Below are 25695 nucleotides of genomic sequence, written 5' to 3'. Positions count from 1 at the left end.
TTCGTATCGAAGTTTTTGATAATTTGCAAGGTAAAATAGTGTATAATATTCGAATCTCATTGGGTTACCAGTTTACTCTACTTTCATCCAAGTGTCTGCCTGGAAACTTTCAAAAATAAGTAAAAAACATAAATTAAGAATTTTTTTTTGACAAAATGCTAATTTCACCAGACCAAGAATAAACATCTAAGAGCTTTTATTATTCCTAAAAGATATTCAATGAGAAATCCTTTTAGAACTTGGTAACATCTTTAATAAGCTATATCAAAGAGACTTCTGTCTTTCCATAAAAGCTGTTGGAACATTCTTTATTAATAGAAATGCATTCCATTCATCCTAAGTACGCTTTTTGCCACAATGAAATGAAGGAACTTGCCGTAGATGTGACGTAAATTACCTTGAACTTCGCTCCTTTGTTAAGGATAAAAACAGGGGATTTACAATTAGCTTTATAACACTGGGTCATGTTCGTCAGCTTGAACCTACGACAGTCCATCAAAGAGGAGGAGGGAATAAGAAGGGACAAATTTTGGAATTAAAGATACGCTGAATCTTTTTATTTCTACTCTTTTTATGAAAAAGACATGCTGTTTGCTTGATCATAGTTTAACATTTACATGTAACACTGTTTTTTTAATTTTATATATATATATATATATATATATATATATATATATATATATATATATATATATATATATATATATATATATATATATATATATATATATATATATATATATATATATATATAACGCTTAGAAGATCTTTGGCTTAATATTAAAAAGAAATATATTTTGGAATTTATTTGCTCCTGGTATAGATTAGGCATACAGAAAGCTTATGCGAAGCGAATTCTACCTATGCTGAATTGGTCAGAAGCCCCCCCCCTAAAAAAACAACAACTTTGAACTCAAATGTAATTTCAAACCCAATCATCCCCTACCCCCTCCAAGAGACATGTGTACTGTTATCAAACAGTTCGTGGTAACGAACTGTAAGTAAGGAGCGACCCGGCTCAATAGTAACCGAAACTAAAAAAAAACGGAATTTTGATACCAATAGATACATCAAAAGAATCAGATTCTGATGCTGATTTCAAATATATAAGTTTCATCGAGTTTAGTCATACCCATCATTTGGCTGATTTTCGAAAAAAGTGGGAAGCACCCCCTAAAAGTTATAGAACCTTAATAAAACCACACCATCAGGTCAAATTTTAAGAGCAGAAGCAGCCCCGAAAGTTTGAATATAATACCCTCAGTCGTTCTTGGGATACTGCTGAGATGCCTTATTGGGAATTAGCATTAACACAGTGCATTTTGATTAATCTTATGGCAACATTTAGTTTTATAACATAAAGTCAAATGCGAGGGTGGGCGTGGGAGAGGGATTAGTTTTCGTCCAATCACTTTCGACTATCATAAAAGGCATCATCCATTTTTATTCTCAATCGAATGAGCCCTTTTCGAAGTTCCTACGACAAATCCTTCGATACAAAGTGCCCTGGTCTAAACAACAACAACAACAACAACAAAAAATAATAAATTATACGCACATCGTTCTTTCCTATAAAAATGTCAAGCCTTCCAATCACTTTCGGCTATTAAAAAGGGCACTAGGCTTTTCGATTTCCAATCGAATGAGCCCCTTTTGAGTTTCTACGACAACACTTCCTATAAACACCTTATATGCCCTCAGGGCATATATTACAACCCTTACCCTAAGGGCTGCCAGGGTGGTTGTCATCCTCTAAGACCTAATTTCTAGAACTTTCAACTACGTCAAACAAAATGGCTATCTCAAAGTTTTGATTGGATGTGTCTGGGAAAATGGTGGGCGTGAGAGGGGCGTTAGTCTTTCTCTTATCACTTTAAACTATTAAAAACGGCAATTTCAATTTCAAATCAAATGAGCCGTTTTTCAAGTTTCTACGATAAAGATTTAAATAAAAACTTATATGCCCCCAGGGCATAACTTATGGCGTGGGGGGTTAGTTGCCCTCCAATCACTTTCGACTATTAAAAGGGCACTAGCCCTTTGAATCTCCAATCGAATGAGCCTTTTTTGAAGTTCCTATGACAACGCCTTCTATAAAAACCTTATATGCCCCCAGGGCACAACCTACAACCCTTGCCCTGAAGGCTGTGGGGGAGTGTCTTCTTCAAACACATAATTTCTATCTGGAAATCAACTACGCTGAACAAAATGTCTGCCTCAAAATTTTGATTGGATGTGTTTCGGGAAATAGTGAGTGTGGAAGGGGTGTTAGCTGCCTTACAATCACTTTCGACTATTAAAGGGCACAAGCCACTCCTATTTCCAATTGAATGAGCCCTTCCGACGTTTGTACGACAACTTCTTCGATACGAAGTGCCCTGCTCTAAAGGAAAAAAATATTAGCTAAAGGAATTAGCGCACTAGCCCTCTCAATTTCCAATTGAATGGATCCCTTTTGAAGTTTTTACGCCAACTCTTTCTTTAAAAACCTTATATGCCCCCAGGGCATAACTTACAACCTTTGCCCTGGGAGTTTTAGGGGGGTTGTCCTTCTTAAATACATAATGTCCAGAATGTTCAGCACTTCTTTTAAAAATGGTTATCTCTAAACTGTAACTGAATATGTTTGTGGACATTGATGGAAGGAGAGGGAGGTTAATTACTCACTTTCGACTATTAAAGAAGCAATTTTAATTTCCAATCAAATGAGCCCCTTTTGAAATTTCTATAACAACTTTCTATATGAACCTTATATGTCCCCAGGGGATAGCTTACAACCCTTGCACTGAGGGCTCTGATGGGGTTATCATTCTTAAAGACATAATTTCCAGAACTTTCGACTACGTTGAACAAAATAGATACCTCAAAATTTTGATTGGATGTGTTTAGGGAAATGGTGTGCGTGAGAGGGGGGGGGGTTAGTTGCCCTCCAATCACTTTTGACAATTAAAAGGGCACTATACCTTCCAATTTTCAATTGAATGAGCCCTTTTTGATGTTTATGCAACATCGCCTTCTATAAAAACCCTACATACTCCCAGGGCCTAAATTACAACCCTTGCTCTTAGGGTTGTGAGGGGGATGGGTTGTCATCTTGAAAGATCTAATTTTCAGAACTTTCATCTACGTTGAACAAAATGTATATCTAAAAATTTGGATTGGATATTTTTGGGGAAAAGATGGGCGTGAGAGAGGGGTTAGTTGCCCTAAAATCACTTTCGAATATTAAAAAGGGCACTAGCCCTTTTAATTTCCAATCAAATGAGCTCTATTTCAAGTTACTACGAAAAAGATTTCAATATAAACCCTGTATGCCCCCAGGGCATAACTTATAACCCTTGCCCTGAAGACTGTGGGGGGAGTGTCCTGCTCAAAGATAATTTCCTGAACTTTAAACTGCGTGGAACAAAATGGCTATCTAAAAATTTTGATTGGATATGTTTGGGAAAATGGTGAGCGTGGAAGGGGTGTTAGTTACCTTCCAATCACTTTCGACTATTAAAAAGGGTTCTAGCCATTTTAATTTCCAATCGAATGAGCCCATTTTGAAGTTTCTACAACAACTCCTATAAAAACGTCAAATTCCCCCAGGGCAAAACTTACAACCCTTGCCCTGAGGGCTGTTGAGGAGTTTCCTCCTCAAAAAAATAATTTCTATCTAAAAATCCATAACACTGAACAAAGTGGCTATCTAAAAATTTTGATTTGATGTGTTTAGGGAAAAGGGGGGTGACAGAGGGGGGCTAGTTGCCTTAAAATCGCTTTTAACTATTAAAATGGGCACTAGCCCTTTGAATTTACAATCGAATGAGCTCTTTTTCAAGTTTCTACGACAAAAAATTTCAATAAAAACTTATATGTCCTCAGGACATGACTTATAACCCTTGCCCTGAAGACTCTGGGTGAGTGTCCTGCTCAAAGGTATATTTTCCTGAACTTTAACTGCGTAGAACAAAATCGCTATCTCAAAATTTTGATTGGATGTGTTTGGGGAATGGTGGGCGTAGTAGGGGTGTTAGTTGCCTTCCAATCACTTTCGACTATTAAAAAAGTCACTAGCCATTTCAATTTTTAATCGAATGAGCCCTTTTTGAAGTTTCTACGACAACGCGTTCTATAAAAACTTTACACGCCCCTAGGGAATAACTTACAACCCTTGCCCTGAGGGCTGTGAGGTGGTTGTCATCCTCAAAGAGCTAATTTACAGAATTTAAAACTACGCTGAATAAAATGACTATCTAAAAATTTTGATTGGATGTGTTTGGGGAAAGGGTGGGCGTGAGGGGGGGGGGGGTAGTTGTCTTCCAATCACTTTCGGCTATTAAAAAGGGCACTAGCCCTTCTAATTTCCAATCGAATGAGCCCTTTTTGAAGTTTCTACGACGATGAGTTCTATAAAAACCTTATATGCCCCCAGGGCAAAACTTACAACCCTTGCCCTGAGGGCTGTGGGGGAGTTTCCTCCTCAAAAACATAATTTCTATCTAAAAATCCACACCACTGAACAAAATGGCTATCTAAAAATTTTCATTGGATGTGTTTGGGGAAAAGGTGGGCAAGAGAGGGGGGCTAGTTGCCCTTAAATAAATTTCAAATATTGAAAAGGACACTAGACCTTTAAATTTCAAGTCGAATGAGTCACTTTTGAAATTTATAGAGCAAAGATTTCAATAAAAACTTAGATGCCCCCACGGCTTAGCTTAAAACCCTAGTCCTGTAAACTGTGAGGGGAGTATCCCTCTGAAAGCTACGATTTCCTGAACTTTAAGTGCATGGAAAAAATGGCTATCTCAAAATTTAGTAGATGCGTGGTGGGCGTAGAAGGGGTGTTAGTTGCCTTCCAATTACTTTCGACTATTAAAAAGGGCACTAGCCATTTCAATTTCTAATCAAATGAGCCCTTTTTGAAGTTTCTACGATAACGCGTTCTATAAAAACCTTATATGCCCCCAGGGTATAACTTACAACCCTTGCCCTGAGGGCTGTGAGGTGGTTGTCATCCTGAAAGAGCTAATTTACAGAACTTAAAACTACGCTGAATAAAATGACTATATAAAATTTTTGATTGGATGTGTTGGGGGAATGAGGGGGGGTGAGGGGGGAGGGGGGGTTAGTTGTCTTCCAATCACTTTCGACTATTAAGAAGGGTACTAACTCTTTATATTTTTTATCGAATGAGCCGGTTATGAAGTTTCTACGAAAGTAAATTCTAAACAACCTTATATGCCCCCAGTACATAACATACAACGCCCGCCCTGAAGGCTGTGGGGGAGTGTCCTCCTCAAAAAACTTTTGTATTTGGAAATCAACTACGCTGAACAAAATGACCATCTAAAAATTTTGATTGGATGTGTTTGGGGGAATGACGGGCGTGGGGGGACTAGTTGCCCTCCTCAAAAATATAATTTCTATCTGGAAATCAACTACGCTGAGCAAAATAGCTATCTCAAAATTTTGATTGGATGTATTTCGGGAAATGATGGGCGTGGAAGGGGTGTTAGTTGCCTTCCAATCGCTTTTGACTATTAAAAAGGGCACAAGCCACTCCAATTTCCAATTGAATGAGCACTATTTGAAGTTCTACGATAACTTCTTCGATACGAAGTGCCCTGCTCTAAAGGAAAAAAATAATAAATGATACATTGTAACGGCGTTGTTCGTATATGCCCTCAGGGCATAGCTTAAAACCCTTGCCCCGAGGGTTGTGGGGAAATGTCCTCCCGAAAAACAAATTTTCTATCTGAAAATCAACTACGCTGAACAAAATGGCTATCTCAAAATTTTGATTGGATGTTTTTGGAGGATGGATGGCGTGGGGGGTTAGTTGCCCTCCAATCACTTTCGACTATTAAAAGGGCACTAGCCCTTTGAATCTCCAATCGAATGAGCCTTTTTTGAAGTTCCTAGGACAACGCCTTCTATAAAAACCGTATATGCCCCCAGGGCACAACCTACAACCCTTGCCCTGAGGGCTGTGGGGGAGTGTCCTCTTCAAACACATAATTTCTATCTGGAAATCAACTACGCTGAACAAAATGTCTACCTCAAAATTTTGATTGGATGTGTTTCGGGAAATAGTGAGCGTGGAAGGGGTGTTAGCTGCCTTACAATCTCTTTCGACTATTAAAGGGCACAAGCCACTCCAATTTCCAATTGAATGAGCCCTTTCGACGTTTCTACGACAACTTCTTCGATACGAAGTGCCCTGCTCTAAAGGAAAAAAATAATAAATGATATTTTGTGCCAACATCGATCTTATATGCCTTCAGGGCACAACTTAAAACCCTTACCCCGAGGGTTGTGGGGGAGTGTCCTCTTCAAAAATATATTTTCTATCTGGAAAACAACTAAGGTGAACAAAATGGCTATCTCAAAGTTTGGATTAGATGTGTTTGGGGGAATGATAGGCGTGGGGGGGGGGTGATAGTTGCCCTCCAATCACTTCTTACTAAGAAAAAGTGCTCAAGCCGCTTCAATTTCAAACCGAAGGTGCCCTTTCCGACTTTTCTACGATAAATTCTTTGATGGGATGTGCCCTGCACTAAAGGAAAAAAAATAAATAAATGATACATTTAAGCAGCATTTTTCTTTTATGCCCTCAGGGCATAACTTAAAACCCTTACCCAGAGGGTTGTGGGGGAGCGTCCTCCCCAAAACATATTTTCTATCTGGAAATCAACTACGCTGAACAAAATGGCTTTCTCAAAATTTGCATTAGATGTGTTTGGGGCAATTATGGGTGTGGGGGTGGGGTGGCTAGTTGCCCTCCAATCACTTTCGACTATTAAAAAGGGCACTAGCCACTCAAAATTTCAATCGAATGAGCCCTTTTTGAAGTTTCTACGACAACTCGTTCGATACGAAGTGCCCGGGTATGGAGAAAGAAGAAGAAAAAAAATACATTGTGCTCATATCGTTCTTTACTTAGGCAGTGCTATCGCGCTGCCTATGATTCTGACAGGTATTTCTTTGCCATAATTTATAGGAGCCTCCCTCCCGTGGTTATATTGGTACTTGACTCCCGAAAGGCACACATAAGGACAGTAGCTGATATATTTTTGTCAAGTTTGGTTGAGATTCAACAGCATCTTCGGGTGCCGATGTCATCGGCATCTTAGTGCCGATGACAAGAGTGTATAGACAACCCCTCCTTCTATACAGGTCGGACGGGTTAGACCCGAAAAATACTTACCGAAAAATTAGTGAGGAAATATACAATTCTAGTAAACACATCCTGATTACAAGATTTTAGCCCCCCTCCCCTTAACCAATCCCTATTGAGGCAAGATTGGGAACAAACCTTAAAAAGCACAAAAAAAAACTATAAATGAAATCTGAACAAGAACTTTGTAATTCCAAACTAATTCTGATTTACATCTGACTATCTTTTCTGGTAAATACCCCGATGGAAGGAATTCTGACCCAAACAAAATATTTTTTGTATGTTTGGAATTCCTTGGCCTGGGGAGTTGTGGTTTTAAGTTTCAAGCCGTTCAGAAAAAAAAAAGTTTTCTGGCCCTTTTTTGGGCTCCATTGTCGGGGAAACTACTATTTTCTATTTTTGTTGCGCAGAGGGGTGCGCTTGGTGCAAGGACATGAGGAAATAAGTTTCGACCTGATCGACAAAAAGTTGGTTACCTCATTTCCGGACCCCTTAAGACATTTCCCTTGTAACACTTTCTGATCCTCTTTGCCCAAGGAACGACCCCTTAAAGTTTCAAGCCTACCGGATAGCCAAGATCATGCAAACTTGACTTATAAGCCCTATCTCTATATAGTATACAGTTTGCACGATCTAGGGTCCTTGGCTCTAGGGCTGCTTGGTCCGTTTCATCCTTGGATGCGTATTTATTGGAACTTTCGACTATTTTAAGAAAATGTCTGTCTGAAAATTTTGATACAATGCCGATGTATGGGGGGGGGGGTGTGGTAACGTGGATGTTTGGGGACAACAAAGGGCATGAAAGGGAGCTAGTTAAACTTTCAGACGAATTATTGCACTTCCAAGTTTGTACGACCCACCCTTCCAGAGAAATTGGAAGAGGGAAAAAACTTGATTTGCGTCACCACGACAGCGTGAAGCGTTGCAGTAACCTTTGTTTGATTGGTTTCATCGGCACTGGCTACAAACGTATTTCGGGACAAACACTTTCACTTCCTCTCTTCGATATCGATTAAAAGCCGTGATTTCCTATCCCTTAAACTTCAAAAATGGTTTGACTCAAGAAGTATTTTCTTCAAAAAAAAACACAAAAAAATGATGACCTCAAATTTTACTGGTAGGAGGAGGGTGTCAGAGGGTCTGAAAATGAACCTAAATTATTTTGGCTCTGACCATTTCAATAGTTACACTCAAGAGTCAATGGGACAAGGGGACATGAATGTGCAAAATAAATATAGGTTGGGGGCATACCTCTCCCCTAAGAAAAGGGGCCTGAAAACGGGCCAAAAATATTTTCCCCCGATTGGCTTAAAACTCTTATTTCCTTGGGCCAAGGGGGCCAGTCCAAATGAACAACAAGAATGAAAAAATATTGGTTTTCATGGAAATGGGGCCCAAAAGAGCCACAAAAGATTTTTTTCCTGGTGTCTGGAAGTTATATCCGTAAATTCCTAAAATTCCTGGGCAAAGGAAATCCTAATATATAGAAAAAAATAGGTTGGGGGCAAGAGCGCCCTAGAAAACAGGCAAAAATTGTTTTCTCAATCGGATTGAAACTTTTAATACTGTTTTTGTAAATGACCTAGACATAGCATAGTATAGGGATTAGGACAGCGTAGTATTATATGCATATTTCATTATGAAATAATCTTGTCTTATGTATTTACTTAACACACTAGCAATTATAGTCAAACAGAACATAAAAAGGATCTTGTAATAAGAAGGTAAATTAAGATACGTCTTATTTAAGCTTATCTACAGGATAGAGATCAGGACCCCAACGAAGACCAAATATTATGCAGATTTTCAATGCATATAATTGAAAATCCCCTTCTCCATTTAAACCAATTTTTAGGGGAAAAGTATTATTCATAAATTATTGCGCAAAACTAAGGCTTTGACATTTTGTATGAAGCCAATTTTACTTTAAAACATGTGACGTTTTACCGTCAATTAAACATAAAAACGAAGCTTTTCTATTAAAAATAACCAGCAACATTAAAACTTAAAGCGAACAGAATTTATTCCATATATGAGGGGGGCTGCCATTTCCTCGACCCTCGCTGTTCACGCTAAAGTCTTAAAGTTATCTAAAAATACTTCTTATTCAAATTCGACGAGTCTTTCTTAAAGAACTGTGACAAATAGTCAAACTTTACCGTGAAGAGCGAGGGTTGAGGAAAGGGCAGCCCCCCTCATTTACGGTACAATTTCTGTTCGCTTTAAGTTTTAATGTTGCTACTTACTTTCAGCTGAAAAAACTTGCTTTTTATATTTAATTTCTGACAGTTGTTCAATTATGCCATACAATCCCCTTCACTCTTCTTCGAGTAAAATTTCCCCTGAAATTTTCTCCCGGAAGCTTTCCTTCTTGCGGATTATTCTCCCTGTCAAAAATCCATCCCACCAAAATAAGAAAAATCCGTAAATTTCCAAATAACAAACATTTGTGAACAATGAAAAAATTGCATAGCTTACACCCCTTTCCCCCGAGACTATGGGGGTTCATGTCATCTGCAAAGGCATAGTTGTTAGATCTTTCAACTAAGCTGAATCAAATGCCTATCTCGAAATTTTGATCGGGTGTAATTTGGGTAAATAGGGGCTAGTTGCTATTCAAAATTTTTGCCCACTTAAAAAGGGAACTAGAGCTTTTCCGTTCAAGTGAGCCCTCTCCGTATCTCTTAGGACTACTGGTTCAATACGATCACCCTCGAAAAAATAACAAATCAGATAAACACGCATCCATGATCTTTCTTCATGGTCTCTCAAAGGGGTGACGCATTTCCTTTTTCAAAAGTTAGGTAAATTTTCACAGGCTTGTATTTTTTGACTGGTAACACTAACTTAATAAATTTTATAGCCTATATTTGGAATCCGCACAAAAAACCGATTATTTCGATGGATTAATTATTATCAGTATTCCGTTTTCTAGAGTTTCGCTTACTATTGACCCTAGTCGTTTCTTACTTGTAACCAGGGACTGTTTGAAAATCGCCAGCTATGAAACCTAACATCAGGTGCGAACACAGAAAATTATTTCCGGGAGAGCTGTGAGTTTGGCAAAATACCAAAAAAAAACAGGACAATCAATCGGAAAAAATATGGGGAGATATTGGAAGAAACTGAATATTCCATGAAGTTCCGGGATTGAATTACTTTCCCAAAAAAGCATATGGACAATAAATAAGAATGACATTATTTCACATGTTTAATCTACAGATGCCATTTATTAAGATTTTGAACTCATCCTACGATCCTAACATAATCCAAACCTGAATAAGTCATTTCTGGCCATAAGTCTTTTGTCTTTACTAAAATGACAAAAAATTCTGCCGTTTTCTTCTTAGCCTTTTTTAAAAGGAATCAAAAATAAATCAACACAGCTTTGATTCATTTCAAATTCCTCGCTTTCACTTTTATTTAAAGGAAGAAGGTAATTTTCCAATTTTGAGTCCGAAAAGGAATAAGGCCTACAACCATTTCTTTCTCTTTGAAATGATATAGAGCTAGATTTGCAACTAAATCAGATTTGCAACTAAAGTAGCTTTTACACCGTGCATGAACAAGTACATGGGGAAAAAGAATATACTAAAATTGACACAATAAGCTGAAATTAAGATAGTAGACTGAAATTCCCAAACGAGAAAACTAAAATTGAGAAGTATAGAAAGAAATAACCAGGAATGAAACAACAAATCTAAAAAAAAATGGTTTCAAATGTTTCTGATGCTTGGAGGTGTAATTTAGACCCACGCGTCTTTTAAAGTTCTATTAAACGTTTTTTTTTTGAATATCTGGTGCTTCATTTTCTGTTGTTAATCAGCTTTCTTGAAAGGGTAAATAAACAGTGGTAATTCCTCGCTCAATCAAAATGACATAAGAATCCAGGATTCTGGAAAAAGCAGAAAACTAATCCCGTACCGGTTACAACCTCAACGACCATTGTAACGGATATATCGTTCGACCTATCTGTCATTAGTCAAATATCTTGTAAAAAATCAGGAGCGACAGCAAATCCTGCTCGTTCAACAATACTAAAGTAGTGCAGTATTCGAGTCATAGCAGAAAACTGATCGAAAACCTGGTAAGGCTCAACAAACTTTAGTACAGCCCACAACAATTGATGCTTCATTTTCATTTACTCATGGGATATCTTATAAGACAGCAAAAACAACAACAGTTCACGCTCGATCAGAAACATTCAAAGAATTTATATTAAGAAACTCCGAATTTCAGTAAAATTACACTGTGGAGTCTTAGATTGTATCCCTTAGTTTATAGCTTTGTCTTAAAGAAGTCTCCGTTTCAATATTTTTGAAACTCTACTCATCTCCAACCCCCCATTGCACTTCCTGGCTGAAGGGCCTAGAGACGGAGATCAGCACCGCCGGTTTGGACTTCAAGAGTCTAGTCCTTTACCTACCTTTACCTTTTCTCTACTCATCTTTTGCTTTGATGACTTAATACTTCTTTTCTGTCAAGAAACATCTTTTTTTTTTAATGTTGACCGACATATGCCCTGCCATTCTGCAGGGTGACTTTCGGTCATAGAGCGCACTTTACACGGGGAGGGGGGGGAGCCAAAATCAAGATCATTAAACAAAATACTTCCAAAACGCTTTTGCTCCAAAACCCCTCTGTTTACCTTAGATTCCCTTTCTCATAATTTACTCAGTAATTATCTCAAAGTCACCCAAATGAAAAACCTTGTCCGTCTATCATTTTACACAACAATATCCTTAACAATTAGACGAGATTTTTCATTACATCCCCAAACTACCCTTTCTAATCATTCAAAAATTCAAAAAAAAAACATAAGCAAAAACTACGAAAGTGAACAAAAACCTCACAAAAAAAAAGAATCCCAAAACGTATTTAAAATCTTTTTAAACACCCATAAAAGGCATAATTGCGAGTTATTTCCGAAAAAAAGATAAAACATGTAAAATAACGATAGAATTTTTATATTCGAAAAGTATTTGGAGAAGTAGGTTGAATATCAAATTAACGAGACTGTTGAATACCCGATTTTGAAAACTTCTTGAAAAAGAAATGTTATAATTTGGGAAGTGTGTTGGATGACAGAGTTCATAATAAAATAACCTGTTAATTGAATATCCAGAAAATGTGAATAATATGACCGGAAGGGACTGTCAATTATTTGTGTTTAGGGATATGTAATTGTAGTCAGCGAAAAAGTATTAAGAGGATCTAGGGGGAGGTGTGAAGCAAATTTTATACTGAAAACCAGCGAAAGAGTGTACTCAGCAGCTTCCTAAAGTTTGTTGGCTATCGGAGGATCAGTGTAGCAATACATTATAATTTGGGAAGTGTGTTGGATGACAGAGTTCATAATAAAATAACCTGTTAATTGAATATCCAGAAAATGTGAATAATATGACCGGAAGGGACTGTCAATTATTTGTGTTTAGGGATAAGTAATTGTAGTCAGCGAAAAAGTATTAAGAGGGTCTAGGGGGAGGTGAAGCAAATTTTTTACTTAAAACCAGCGAAAGAGTGTACTCAGCAGCTTCCTAAAGTTTGTTGGCTATCGGAGGATCAGTGTAGCAATACATTATAATTTGGGAAGTGTGTTGGATGACAGAGTTCATAATAAAATAACCTGTTAATTGAATATCCAGAAAATGTGAATAATATGACCGGAAGGGACTGTCAATTATTTGTGTTTAGGGATAAGTAATTGTAGTCAGCGAAAAAAGTATTAAGAGGGTCTAGGGGGAGGTGTGAAGCAAATTTTATACTGAAAACCAGCGAAAGAGTGTACTCAGCAGCTTCCTAAAGTTTGTTGGCTATCGGAGGATCAGTGTAGCAATACATACACATACAAGATACACACAGACATACATTCAGTTTTATACACATATAGATGTCTTTCTTTAAAAGGCATTTTCAGATTATTTTTTTTCGCAGATACCCTTTTCGAACGGACTACCTTTGCAAATAGAGATATCAAACAAAGCCTTTTCAGTATTTTGCAGCTTCTGGCTATAACTCTTGCTATTTTGTCAATTTTTACTTTTTTTCTAACTGTCATAAAATATCTTTCTTTATAAGGAATTTACTTAGTTTTTTCTTTTCAATTCGCAAATACCGTATTTGAACGAACTATCTTTGCATATTCCTTTACAAGAAAAGTGTTGTGGTCTGTTTTCAACTTTTCCTAACTTCTGAATATAACTCTCATTATCTTGTTGAATTTTATACGATTAAGAATCAATCGATATCATTTCGTGATAGTCTTCTGACGACGGAAGATCATTCTATTTTTTTATGCTACGCGTAAAGTTACTCTTATGCAATGTGATTTATTCAATATTGTGAGTAACAACTTTTATTAATATATTTTACCGAATCCTGGAGTTTTCTTTTTCTGTTCCTATGACATCAACACAATTCTGCATAACACCAACACAAGTCAGTAGCATATTAGTGAGCAATCCTTCCCCTGATTTCAAATGGAGTAGATGGTACTTGTCAATTAGCTGGAATCCACGCCATATATTGTATACGGAAGATGCTTAAGAAACTAGTCAAACGGGTTTCTTTCAATAGAGAATTGGATTGCAAACCGTGGTTTGTCATTGCGTTTACAATATTTAAACTTTTGTTTTTTGGAGTTTATGGGGGAAAAGGTACCTTGGCTAGGTTAGGTTACGTATTTAATATATGCTATGCTATACCCCCCCCCCCCTAATGTGCAAATATATAGCACAAAATTGTTTATAAAATATTATATTTCCAACATATTTTGTTTTATTTCATTAGCATTAACCAAAGTTGTCTTCTTGCGTGGGTACCAGCTAATTGACAAGTACCGAGTAGATATTACATTGCAGCAGAAATTCCTTTTATTAGAACTTAAACATTGAAATTAAAGAAATGGCAAACAAACATCCATTGCAGTCTAATCTAAGGGTGAACAGCTGAATCGCTTACACTGACCAATTCCATACATTTTTAAGTCCAAATTTCGCATTCAGAGTCATGCAGCAACAAACGACGACTGCCCATATACCCCTGTTCCACAGTCCATTAATGGTTTGACTCCTGAGAAGACTACTACCACGTCATCGAGTAAACGATGGCATCACACAACTTAGGACAACAAAATGATATGTTCACGTGCAAAAAAAAGGTATATGCGCAGGTAAAGACAACTATAAATGAGAAAATATTATTTATACGTACAAGTAAACAGGAAATAAAATTTAAAATGAACAACAATTGGAACATGTTACAAAATCCACTACCTCCACCTCCGATGCTTAACTCACTAAATATAATGCAAAAATACAAAATTTTGGTTTGCATTCCAGTATTCCAAGCGTCAGTAGGCTGTTCAAACGATTTTAATTACAAACCAGATGAAAATTTTCCCGTCTGCAACTGAGCAAATGCCTCTGCTCAGTTGCAGATGCGTCTGCAACTCTCCAACTCTCAGAGCAGATACCTCTTTCACGTCAAGATGGCCTGGCAGATGCCTCTCCTCCCTCATAATACATTGTAATTTTTGCTCCTTTTAGCTCTGTTAGTTCTTCACGTGTAGGGGAAGGCTAAATGACCCAAAGGGTAGAGAATTTTCTAAAAAGTAGAAAGGATTACACTATTTTTAAGGAAGTTTTAAGCGATGTTAGAAAAATGAAGAAGGTTGAAACAAACACAGAAAAGCAATATAATGTATTGGATATGCAGTATTATTACTTTAGTATCTATAATTATTGTTACTCTTATTATTTTTTGTTCTACAAACGGAATTAGACATCTAAAATGCGGTACAAATAACTACCAAAAAGCTCAGATCAAGGCCATATCCAGAATTTTTGTTTGGGGGGGGGGGTACAAAAAAACCTGGATAGTGCCTTGACTCACATACTCTTATTAAAGTTTCAATTTTACGATAAATATCATTTACCGAAATGTTATTAAGCACTTACTTGTCTGGCACTGTCTCAACAGTGCGAAGCTCTTCTAGAATGCATTTCTTCACAGAAGGATAGAGCTTCTTCATCTTTCGAACCTCAGATGGAGGCAATATATGGAGCAGTGAAAGATCTTCTTTACTTCTTACGACAGGACTATCTGGAGAAATTGCTGGACGGCTTTCTTCCACTTGAGAGCAACATTGACCCATTTCTATGCTATTCAATTGGTTTCAGATTTGATGTCTATATAATAACCTTCGGCATTGTTTTTGTCCCTTTCAGATTTTGAATCACCTGGAAAATTTTCCACTGCAGTTAGCCATACTCAAAATTCTTTTTTCGTTCAAGAAAACAAAATGTAGTCCTAGTAACAGGTCAAACCTTAAAAAAAGGGGGGAGATAGGAAAACTTCTTTAAGCCACATTTTCCGAATATCGCGAGGTGAATTCTAATCTCTACAGTCTCCTATTCTTACTCTGTGTTGGTAAGGTTATATATAGAAAGTATTCAACCCAACACTTAAAAGAATGAATAAAGAGCAGTCACTCACAGGACTGGTGCTAACTAATATATCATGAGAGAGGGGCTTTTGGTGGCTTGACAATGTGCACGCCCTGAGCTGAGACACTGTGTCTAATATAGTTTTACTAGGCAGTATTCAAGGTGGTAAACGAAAGAGTGGAACTGCATGAAACAGCAGAAAGGACTCAAATCTTTGAGGATGTCAGGGGACTTGGCGAAACCAGAAGCTCCGAATAGGGTCGGATGGTAGAAAATCGTTTCTAATGTGTCACTCTCAGGTGGTTTAGTCTGTCGAAGCAGTACATAAAAATCTGACTAGCTTCATAAAATTCCAGGTCGGACAAAAAGGTCAGATCTTTCATTGAAATCCTAATTTTAATAAAAAAAAAAAGTATTTTGAATATTTTTTCCAATTCTGCTGAATAATGCTGCATGATCAGGGACAATCGCAGTTCTTGATTCATATCAAGTACATGTGAAAATAACCAAGTATCCGCTCCTACCAGCTTTCTAAGCTCTTTCGACAATTGCTTATCGTTTGGGCGCAGTGGCAAGTTAAGTAACACTATTCCAGAATCTGCAAATTATATTTTTTCAAAGCTCTTTGGACAATGGCTTATCATTTGGGCGCAGTGGCAAGGTTAGTAACACTATTCCAGAATCTGCGAATTATATTTTTTCAAGGAAATGTGTCTCTCGTGATTTTCCAGTACATGTGAATTGTACTTTCCAGTACAATGCAACTTCCAATTGACATGTGAATTTGGTCTAAAATACATTACAAACTTATAGAGCATATCTTCACCAAACCTAATCAGAACGGGAAGCTTCATTAGCAAAGTTGCGCCGAGTTCCATTATCCTGTAAGACTTCGGGACAGGACGTTTTTTAGGAAAAGGAGAGAGGAAAGTAGGCAGAAATAAGCGAATCTGACCTTGAAAAGTTTTGAATCCAAGCTTGGGAACAAAATCATAGCACGGGCATCTGAATTTATATTCAAATAAAAAACAAATATATTAGTCTAATGATTATGCTAGGTTAATCTTTAATTTCTCAAAGATTAATAATTTCTCCATATTTTTTGGTATGTTCTGTGTTATTCCAAGATTTTGTACAATAATTTAAAACACGCACCTTACTTTTCATATTTTTACAAAAGAATAAAAATAAATTTTTGAGATTTTAGCAGAATTTTTTTTCAAAGCGTTCAAAAATTCGCTATAGGCTACATCCTTGAATGGCAAATAAAATATGACTAATCTATGGACTAACAATCTGTCAATGGAATATGATCCACCTCTCATTTACCAATTTAAACGTTAAATTGGTGTAAAGCTTAGCAGAAATATAAAAGGAAACGACAACTTAGCACTTTCTGTTGTAATTTTTATCTACTAAACAAACATGTAAATAAATCAGCAGTCACGCATGTCTTGGGCTGTCAGGCTAAAACGTTCAAACAGTTTGTCGCAAGAACAAAAACATACCTAATAAGTCAAATCGTAGAACCAAACCTTTTGGTTTTCTGGTAATTTATTTGTGATGCCAGATGGCAGGAAAATCGCCCTTCTGACAACAAAACGTGTTTGGGCAGGCTTATATACAACACACTTCTAACCTCTTTTTTTTACTTCTTCATTTAATAATAGGTTCTACAAAAATTTCCATATACAATTTCAAATTAAGAGCTAGGTAAAACTCTCCTATAATATACTAATCTCTTCTACTTTCCATTGGACTATTTATTTACTTATAAACACTATTTAAGTCATATCATAGAAAATGTACTTGGTAGAACAAGCACCTACTAATGGGCTACTGCAGCTTAATCTTAAAGCTACTGCAGCTTCACTATAATCCGACACTAACAGCGGTTTCTACGCTTTACTTCTGATCACCTCTATCATTAGAGGTTCAATCATAGGGAAACAGGGACTGTAGTTGTGAAAAATATTGCGACTCAAAAACTAATCATTGTTTTTACTGGCTAAAAATTCCATACAAAAGAGCCCATCAAATATTTCAGTTCCTTCTAGGCTATACGCCCACAACTTGAAATGCAAATCAATATGTTAATGTGATGCGCAGCAAAATAATGTGATTAACAACAAGAAAACGAATCACAAACATAAACCATAGAATTAGAGCACACTTTTTAACACGCAAGGACTGGATAATAATCTCTTTTTTTTCTCTTTTATTGACGATTTCGACTTTTATTTTAAGTACATTTTAAGTACTCATTTTCCATTATATGAAGTAAAAAACTGAAGAATAGTATTTATTTTCCTCATTTTATTCCAAACAAATCCAATGTCGATTGACGTCGGCAGCAACCGCTGATTTACTGAATCACATGAACAGTAGTAATAAAACAAGTCAAAGAAAATTTTTAGATAAACTAGGATTTAGACGTTTTTAACGTCGTTTTTATGCTGAAGACTTCCTGTTCCAAATTACTTTGTCATCTTTGAATATGATTACAAAAAGATTCATCTACATCTAATCATGGAAAAACGCTATCTCTTCTCTTTTTTGTCTCATACGATAGATAGATCATATTTTGAAATTTAGCATGTAATGCTTTTTCACCCCTCATGTCTGCTATATGACTAGACAAACACTAAGACCAGGGGGGGCATAACATGTTCTATCTATAGAGATTTTATAGTAAAAAGAACTCGATTATACAACTGAATCACCTAAGTTTCTTTACATAGTTCATGGCACCTAGTACGGTTTTGCACCTTTTGTGGCAACAGGGATACCAAAAAGCCTCACAAACTATTAAAATAATTTAGATTTCCAACAAAATTTTATTGAAATTTTAACAGGCAAAAAAATATAATTTTATTCAATTTTCAATTACTATATAGAGCCTGTCAAATCGGCGTAATTTCGGGATTTATTTAGTTTTAACCCTCCAAAAATGTAACTCTCAACGCGATTATATCGATACATTGATAGTCATTTGTCTAATTTCATGGATATTTTCTGTTCACCTGATGAGCCTTCAAAATGCCCGATATTTTGCTGGGCGTCCAACAAGTTATGCCACAATTATATATAAATCTAAGCCGCATCCCCTGAAATAACCAACAGTTCGCTTTGATAGGATAGTCCTCTTAGGGGCGTATTTCAAAATGGGCATACACAACGGAGAGTAAAGCTGTTTCTCAATTGCTTTTTCCTAAATGTTCCTCCTCTAGGTAATAATCAAGAGAACTTTGGCGTTTTGAGTGCGTCTTTGTCTTGTCATCTTGACAAATATTGGCACGAAAGACTAATCGCCAAAGAAGGTGAGTGGCTGTGGTTGTAGAACACTTTCATTAGCACCATATTGTGCCTTGCAAAATGTTGAAAGTGAAGGGTTCTTGGACCAGAAATATGAATATTAGCCCTAGCTTCTTTTGTTTACAGGAATAATAGTTAAGACAGCTACTAATACGGGAGGGTGTAAAAAGGGAGGGTTTAAATCAGGGTCTAGGGGAGTGGCAGTTGCCCTCCTGGGGCAAAAATAACTTTTCTCCTTAACTTTGGCTTGAGTTTGTTTTCTTTTTGGCACTAGATTTTTTAATATAAAATTCTGATGAATTTGTGACGATTTTAATGTATACTACGTCAGTTTCAAGTTTAAAACTATATTTTTGTACAATCTTATAAAAAAAAATTATCAGAGTTAGCAGCTCAAAACACTTTCTTTGGGTTCCATCTGAGCTGGTTGTGTATTTACGAAAGTTATGCTTTTACACCACAATGTTTATCTAAGTTCAGCATACGCGAGTGGTATATGGAGGGGATGGAAGTAAATATTTCTAAAAATGCACCTGGAGTGTGATTAGACTCTTGATCCACTCCTAAATTTGTCACTCACTTACCCCAATTACTACTAATACTACTACTACTAACAACTCACCACAACACCAAGCCACCCGAGGCCAACACAGCTACGCACGCTCCTCCCCTCCAACCCAATTCATTCAAAGCCTCCCTTTTTACACCCTCCTGTGGTGTAAATCATAATAGACATAATAGTAAGACAGGTACCGAGGATTAGCCTAAGAGTTATTTCTATCCAATTAGATGGCTAGTAATTCAGGCATAGATTAAGACCAAAAGATAATAATAGTTTAAACTTTTTTTTTTTACAAATAAACGAGAAACCTATTGTTCTGAAAAAAGTAGCATGGGAAATTAGAGTTTTCATTTTTTCCAATAGAATTAGACTTTGAACTAAATAGCGAAACTAAACTAACGCGATTTTGGAAAAGAATATTAAGTAAAAAAACGGACAGCAAAAAGAAGAACGAATTTTCAAATCTAATGCATGCAAATTTATTTGTTTTTCTCCTTTCTGGGTGACATAGAAGTAGTTTTATTCGTCTTCTTCTGATTTTCAACAGCCAAGCTCAATTAAAAGCAAAATAATTTCGTTATAAAAATATGTTTTCGAATTGATTATAAGTACAGTGCTAAGTTATACTTCTATGGCATTATGTTCCTTCCTATGCTATTATATGGCATTATGTTCCTTAGTACCTTTCCAGAGCATGGCCTTATGGATTCTATGTAAGTATGTTCCTTCTTATGCTATTCTATGGCATTATGTTCCTTGGTACCTTTCCAGAGCATGGCCTTATGGATTTTATGATATTATGTTCCTTCCTATGCTATTCTATGGCGTTATGTTCCTTGGTACCTTTCCTTTTCAAAGAGAGTGAGTATCCCCTCACAAAGTCGTATGGATTTGCTTGGCTTATGTTCCTTACAGTGCTATTCTACGGGACCTCTACACCTTTTCAAAGAGAGTGAGTATCCCCTCACAATGTCGTATGGATTTGCTGGGACATATAGGAAATACTTTGCTGGGACATATAGGAAATACTTTGCAGGGACATATAGGAACCACTGAGGCGTATCAAGTTGATAGACCTACAAAGTAATCAAAAATGTTTTAGAACTAGGAGTGATATTGTATAATGCAATCAGACTGGTTTAGATGATATATGCTTTACCAAGTTCGTTCATCTATTACTATAACAATTTTTTTTTTTAATATAAAATAATGTTTCTACTAGCGATACAGGCAAGTCGGACATCTTTATGAGTCAAAACCTGTCAAAGAGTTTGATAACCTCTAGCTTAAATTCATCTCATCGGGTTTGGTTAAGAATGCATCAGGGGATAATTACAAAACTGTGAATGATGAAAAGTTGTATAATTTACCAAAAAAATAACTCTATTTGCGAAAAAAAGGTATAGCATTTGCGAATTGAACTGTATGAACGATATTAATTGAATAATAGGGAAAAAAACAAAGCTAGATAACATTTGCGAATTGGATCGTATGAAGGTGGTAAAAAAGAGTCAAACTGATTAGCAGCTAAGGTAACCCCGAGGGGGTTCTTAACTCATAGCTTATTAATTATAAATTTGGAATACCATCAATCTATAGAAATGGTTAACGATGATAAAATGCTCTTGTGAGTTGACCTACCTCTACTTCCCCGATGTGTTCTGTATAATACACAAGTACCGTTTGAACAGTGTTGTCAATATAAATATGGTCTAACGTTATAGCATACTAAAACGTTGATACTAATAGGGATGTAAAGAAATTCAGAACAATCCATAGAAATCCTTACAAATCAAATAGTGAGGTGTATACGAGTACGAACCGTCAAGGATCATAAGCACTTTACTGATAATAAGTTGCACTTTACTGAAAACAATCTTTATTTCGAGCCGAATGTTTCTATTTCTCATAACAAAAAAAAACTCGGTCATAACCAAGATTACTGAAAAAAAATGAATGTGGATCGACAGTTTAATATAAATATACTGATATTTGTTCCTTAAAGTCTTAATAATTTTGGATTTGTGCAGGTTAAAAAGTGAAAACATTTAAAATGTATTTTGTCTTCAGTAAAGTGACCTTCAGAAGGCATGGGGGACGTCAGCCTTACTTATCTTAGTTTCTGCTCGTTTTGAATTTGACTTTGTTACTTATTGTAATTTTTGTTGTGTACGCTCTTTCAAGACATTTCTGATACGCCCTTTTGACACCCTACATGCAGACGACGTGCTGTGATTCAGTTCAACTTCCTCACTCAATATTCCCTGAATATTTCACCTTCATACATTTAACTATAGTTGTAATAGTAGTCACAATAGTGTTGATAGGGATACTAGTAGTACTAGTTGTAGGGCTAGTACTATCACTAGTACTAGGACAGGAATAGCACTAGTGCTAGCAGCGGCAGTAGTATTAACATATTGTCTTTTGGTTAGTTGAACATCCCCCTCATCAAGCCCTGGAAGTTTCAACTTGATACATTTAGCCGTCCCTGTGATATTGCTGATATGCCCCTTTGATAACCTGTATATCCACAGTATCTAATTTAGTTGAACATCCCCCTCAACACTTCCGGAAATTTTCATCTTAATACTCTTCATGTTAGTAGTAGTCACACTGGAACTAGTAGTTGGATTAGTCATAGTAGTACTAGCTACCTACTACTACTAACAACTCTCTATATTCCCTAAAATTTCCACCTTCATACCCTTAACTTTTATTATACCAAAAACAAAACTCTAATAAATCAAAATTATTTAGAGTTTAAGGAATAGATATCAGAATATGTATATTAAACTGTTAATTTACATTCATTTGTTTTTTGTTGTTTTTTGTTCCGTAAAGTGCAAATTATGTTCTGGTCTTCAGAAGGTATGGGGGGGATCAGACCTACTCATTTTAATTTCGGCTCGTTTTGAGTTTGACTCATTTATTTATTGTAATTTGTGTTCGTTTTGGGTTTTATTTGTTTATGGATTGTGATTTGCGATAGGTTTACGCTTGAAAATTATTTGAGTTTATTTCTGTTCATTTTTGGTTTGATGTAGCACTTATCTTGTGGAAAAAAGTTTTTTTGTATTAATTTCTGTTCGTTTTTTATTAACATAGTCTTTTTCATGGAAAAAAGGATATTTTAATTTTTGATTTTTTTATCTATAAGAATCCATAGTTCAGCTTGCTATTTGTATGTCAGAGGAAATTTTTAAACGATTTTTCACAACATAAGCCCTTTTCAAAACCTGGACACACATAGTATTGTCTAATTTAATAATAGTTTCACAATAGAATCTTGGATTGGTGGAGAGGGGGAATATTATCCAAATAAATGGATTGAAAATCCGAATAGCTTTTACCATACATATGGCTGAAATCATCCTCACGCCCCTATTGTTACAGCCTCGAATATAGACAATTATTGATCGACATTTTGTTATCATTATATTCTTATTTAAATCCTCTTTTGTTTAAATAAATACATTTGATCTCGTTCATAAAAAAATTATTATTTTCTGTTAAAAAACTAAAAATAAAAATAGATGTCAAGAATCAATGCAAACCGATTTGTTTCCGGTCGGGGCTTCCTTGGTTCTAAAGCTTTAACTGAGGTGACTTAATGGACAGAAATTTAAGAAGATCAACCTACAAAAAATAAAAATATTTCTCGCAAAAAATCAACACAACCACATTCATCTCCGAAGTTTATTTTCCTTGATAAACTCCTATGGGCCCACTCAAGCCAAAATTTATAATCTACTTAATCATTTTGACCAATATTCCCTCAAAGTTTCTGTTAGATTCCTAAAGCAACTAATGTATACCTTTAGTTGCACCAGAACTATCGCAGATACTTCCTCTTGGCAACCTGGATGCATATAGTATCTTTTTATTTAGTTTAACATCCCCCTCAAAATTCAAAGAAAGTTTCGACTTAATAACCTGAGCAGTTCCTGAGATATTTAGATAAGCTCTTTTGACAACCTGGATGCACATAGTGTCTTTCGATTCAGTTTAAAACACCCCCTTACCACTCCTTGAATGTTTCAACGTAATATCCTTAGCCATTCCTGAGATATTGCATATACGCCCTTTTGACAAACTCTATGTGCGTAGTGTATTTTGATTAGTCCAGCATTCCTTTCAACATTCCCTGAAAGTTTCAATTTGATAGCTTTAGATGTATGTAAACAATCGGCACCTTGTATAATTTATAGCTCTTACCCCAGGGCTCCCCCCTGGAGGGATATTTTTTGGATTTTTTTTACTATTTAGAACAAACCAGCTGCGATAAAATTATGATCAGATATTATCAAACTGTTCGTGGTAACGAACTGTATAGTAAGAGCGACTCGTCTCAATAATAATCGAAACTCTAAAAAACGAAGTTTTAATATCAGTAGATACATAAAAAAAATCGGATTTTTATGCTGATTTTAAATATTTAAGTTTCATCGAGTTTAATCTTATTTATCAGAAGTTATGAGCCTTAGAAAATTTACCCTATTTTCGAATAAAGAGGAAAACACCCCCTAAAAGTCATAGAATCTTAATGAAAATCACATCATCAGTTTCAGCGTATCAGAGAACCTTACTGTAGAGGTTTCAAACTCCTATCTGCCAAAATGTGGAATTTGGTATTTTTTGCCAGAAGAAAGATCACGGATGCGTGTTTATTTGTTTGTTTTTTTCTTTTCCCCAGGGGTGATCGCAACGACCCAGTGGTCCTGGAATGTCGCGACAGTGCTCATTCGAACGGAAATTAAAAATGTGAGTGCCTTTTTTAATTAAAAACAAAAAAAAATGATTATAGAATAACTTTTTACAAAAAAACTGCATTTTTGATGTATTTTCCTACTGCAGTCTTTTTGGAAGCAATTTGTTTTCAGAGATGGTTTATGCAAATAAATATTTACGGTTAAGGGAGATAGAAGCCAAAGAGGGCCTTGGGAGAGAGGGACTGGTTGCCCTATAATCACAATCGATTATCAAGAGGACCACTAAAACTTTTAATTTCTGATCAATTGGGCTCTTTCCGAAGTTTCTACGACTACTCCTTCCGTACAAAATGGCCTGATAAAAAAAAAATATAGTAATAAATAATACGCTGAAGCCACATTGCTCCTTGCTTTAGCAGTGCTATTGTACTGCCTACGATATAGTACACAGAAAACAACAGGAAATTCTAATTATCATTAACGGAATGCTGGTAAAACGTTCAACTATTGGTCGAAAAAGTTTACCACATAAATCTTCCTGCTATATAAACATCCAGTGTTCCATTACTGAACCTTCACGCAAGTCTGTACATCCTTATGAGCATTAACACCCATAAGATGTCTCACAAACAGGCTTTACTGAGGTTTCCCAGGAGTCAAATTTCTAGAATAGCTTTCAGATAATCTTCTTTCTCATATTGTATTAATTCCCAATCCTGGTATTGCTTCAATTTCAGTCAAGGAAATCAGAATGAAATGAAACAGGATTTCCAATTTCCTTCGGAAATCTCGGAGTAATCCTCACCATTACCAGTTTCACAATCAATTCCTATTTTAATGAAATAAAGTAAAATATGTTTTTTTCAAAACAAATTAAAAAGTGGCGTTGAAGCTTAAAACGGACCGGCCTATTGATTAAGGGGTGTAGCCACGCCGCTCGCCATCCAATCTTTCATTAAAGTTTGACAAATAAATCCTGAGAGCATTTTAAGAAGCAAGAAATAGAGCCAGCTGGTAATTACAGGCATTTTATTCAATCACCTTTTATAACATTAGAGCTTGAAATTAAAAACGAAGCGTTCTAAAGAGAGGAGGGGGATGGGGTGAAACTCCCCTTAAATAAAGGACAACTTATGCTTGTTTTAATTCTTTCCTTAGCTCTCCACTTTCATTTGAAAAATCCTTTTTTTTCTTTCTGCTTCTTTGCCTCATATTTTAGCCTATGCAAATGTTAGGAGGGTTGCTAGTAAGGATTGCCCCCCTACCCCCTTTCATTAAAATTAAACTGTTGAACAACAATGTCTTGATAGTTAGAAATAAATCAGGTTTATTTTCTTACATAATAAAAGGGGATTTTTCTAAGTGTGAGGGAGGCTACAGTCTCCATCAAATCCTCTTTATGCTGAACCTCCCCTTCTCGTCCATATCCCCCAAAAGAAGATGCGCAAATATACAATACGATAGAACTGTTCGTATTACTGTGCAAACGGTGAATAA

The 25695-nt window shown here is 36.1% G+C and overlaps 1 protein-coding gene across 1 annotated transcript in view; it reads right to left on the bottom strand.

The window, feature by feature from the left end:
• Window positions 1-25695, bottom strand: part of LOC148949264 (RING finger and SPRY domain-containing protein 1-like) — a 314716-nt gene that overhangs the window by 261266 nt on the left and 27755 nt on the right. Inside the window, exon 2 of the mRNA XM_089092665.1 lies at window positions 15121-15402. Coding sequence (XP_088948791.1) covers window positions 15121-15317 — 197 coding nt within the window. The 5' untranslated portion in view covers window positions 15318-15402. The remainder of the gene's footprint in view (window positions 1-15120; window positions 15403-25695) is intronic.

Source organism: Artemia sp. Qi Xiang Cuo, chromosome 8, assembly GCF_049724085.1.
Source record: "Artemia sp. Qi Xiang Cuo chromosome 8, ASM4972408v1, whole genome shotgun sequence".
Taxonomy (NCBI): domain Eukaryota; kingdom Metazoa; phylum Arthropoda; class Branchiopoda; order Anostraca; family Artemiidae; genus Artemia; species Artemia sp. Qi Xiang Cuo.
The sequence above is the reverse complement of the archived record's forward strand: the minus strand, read 5'-3'. Positions and strand labels throughout refer to the sequence as shown.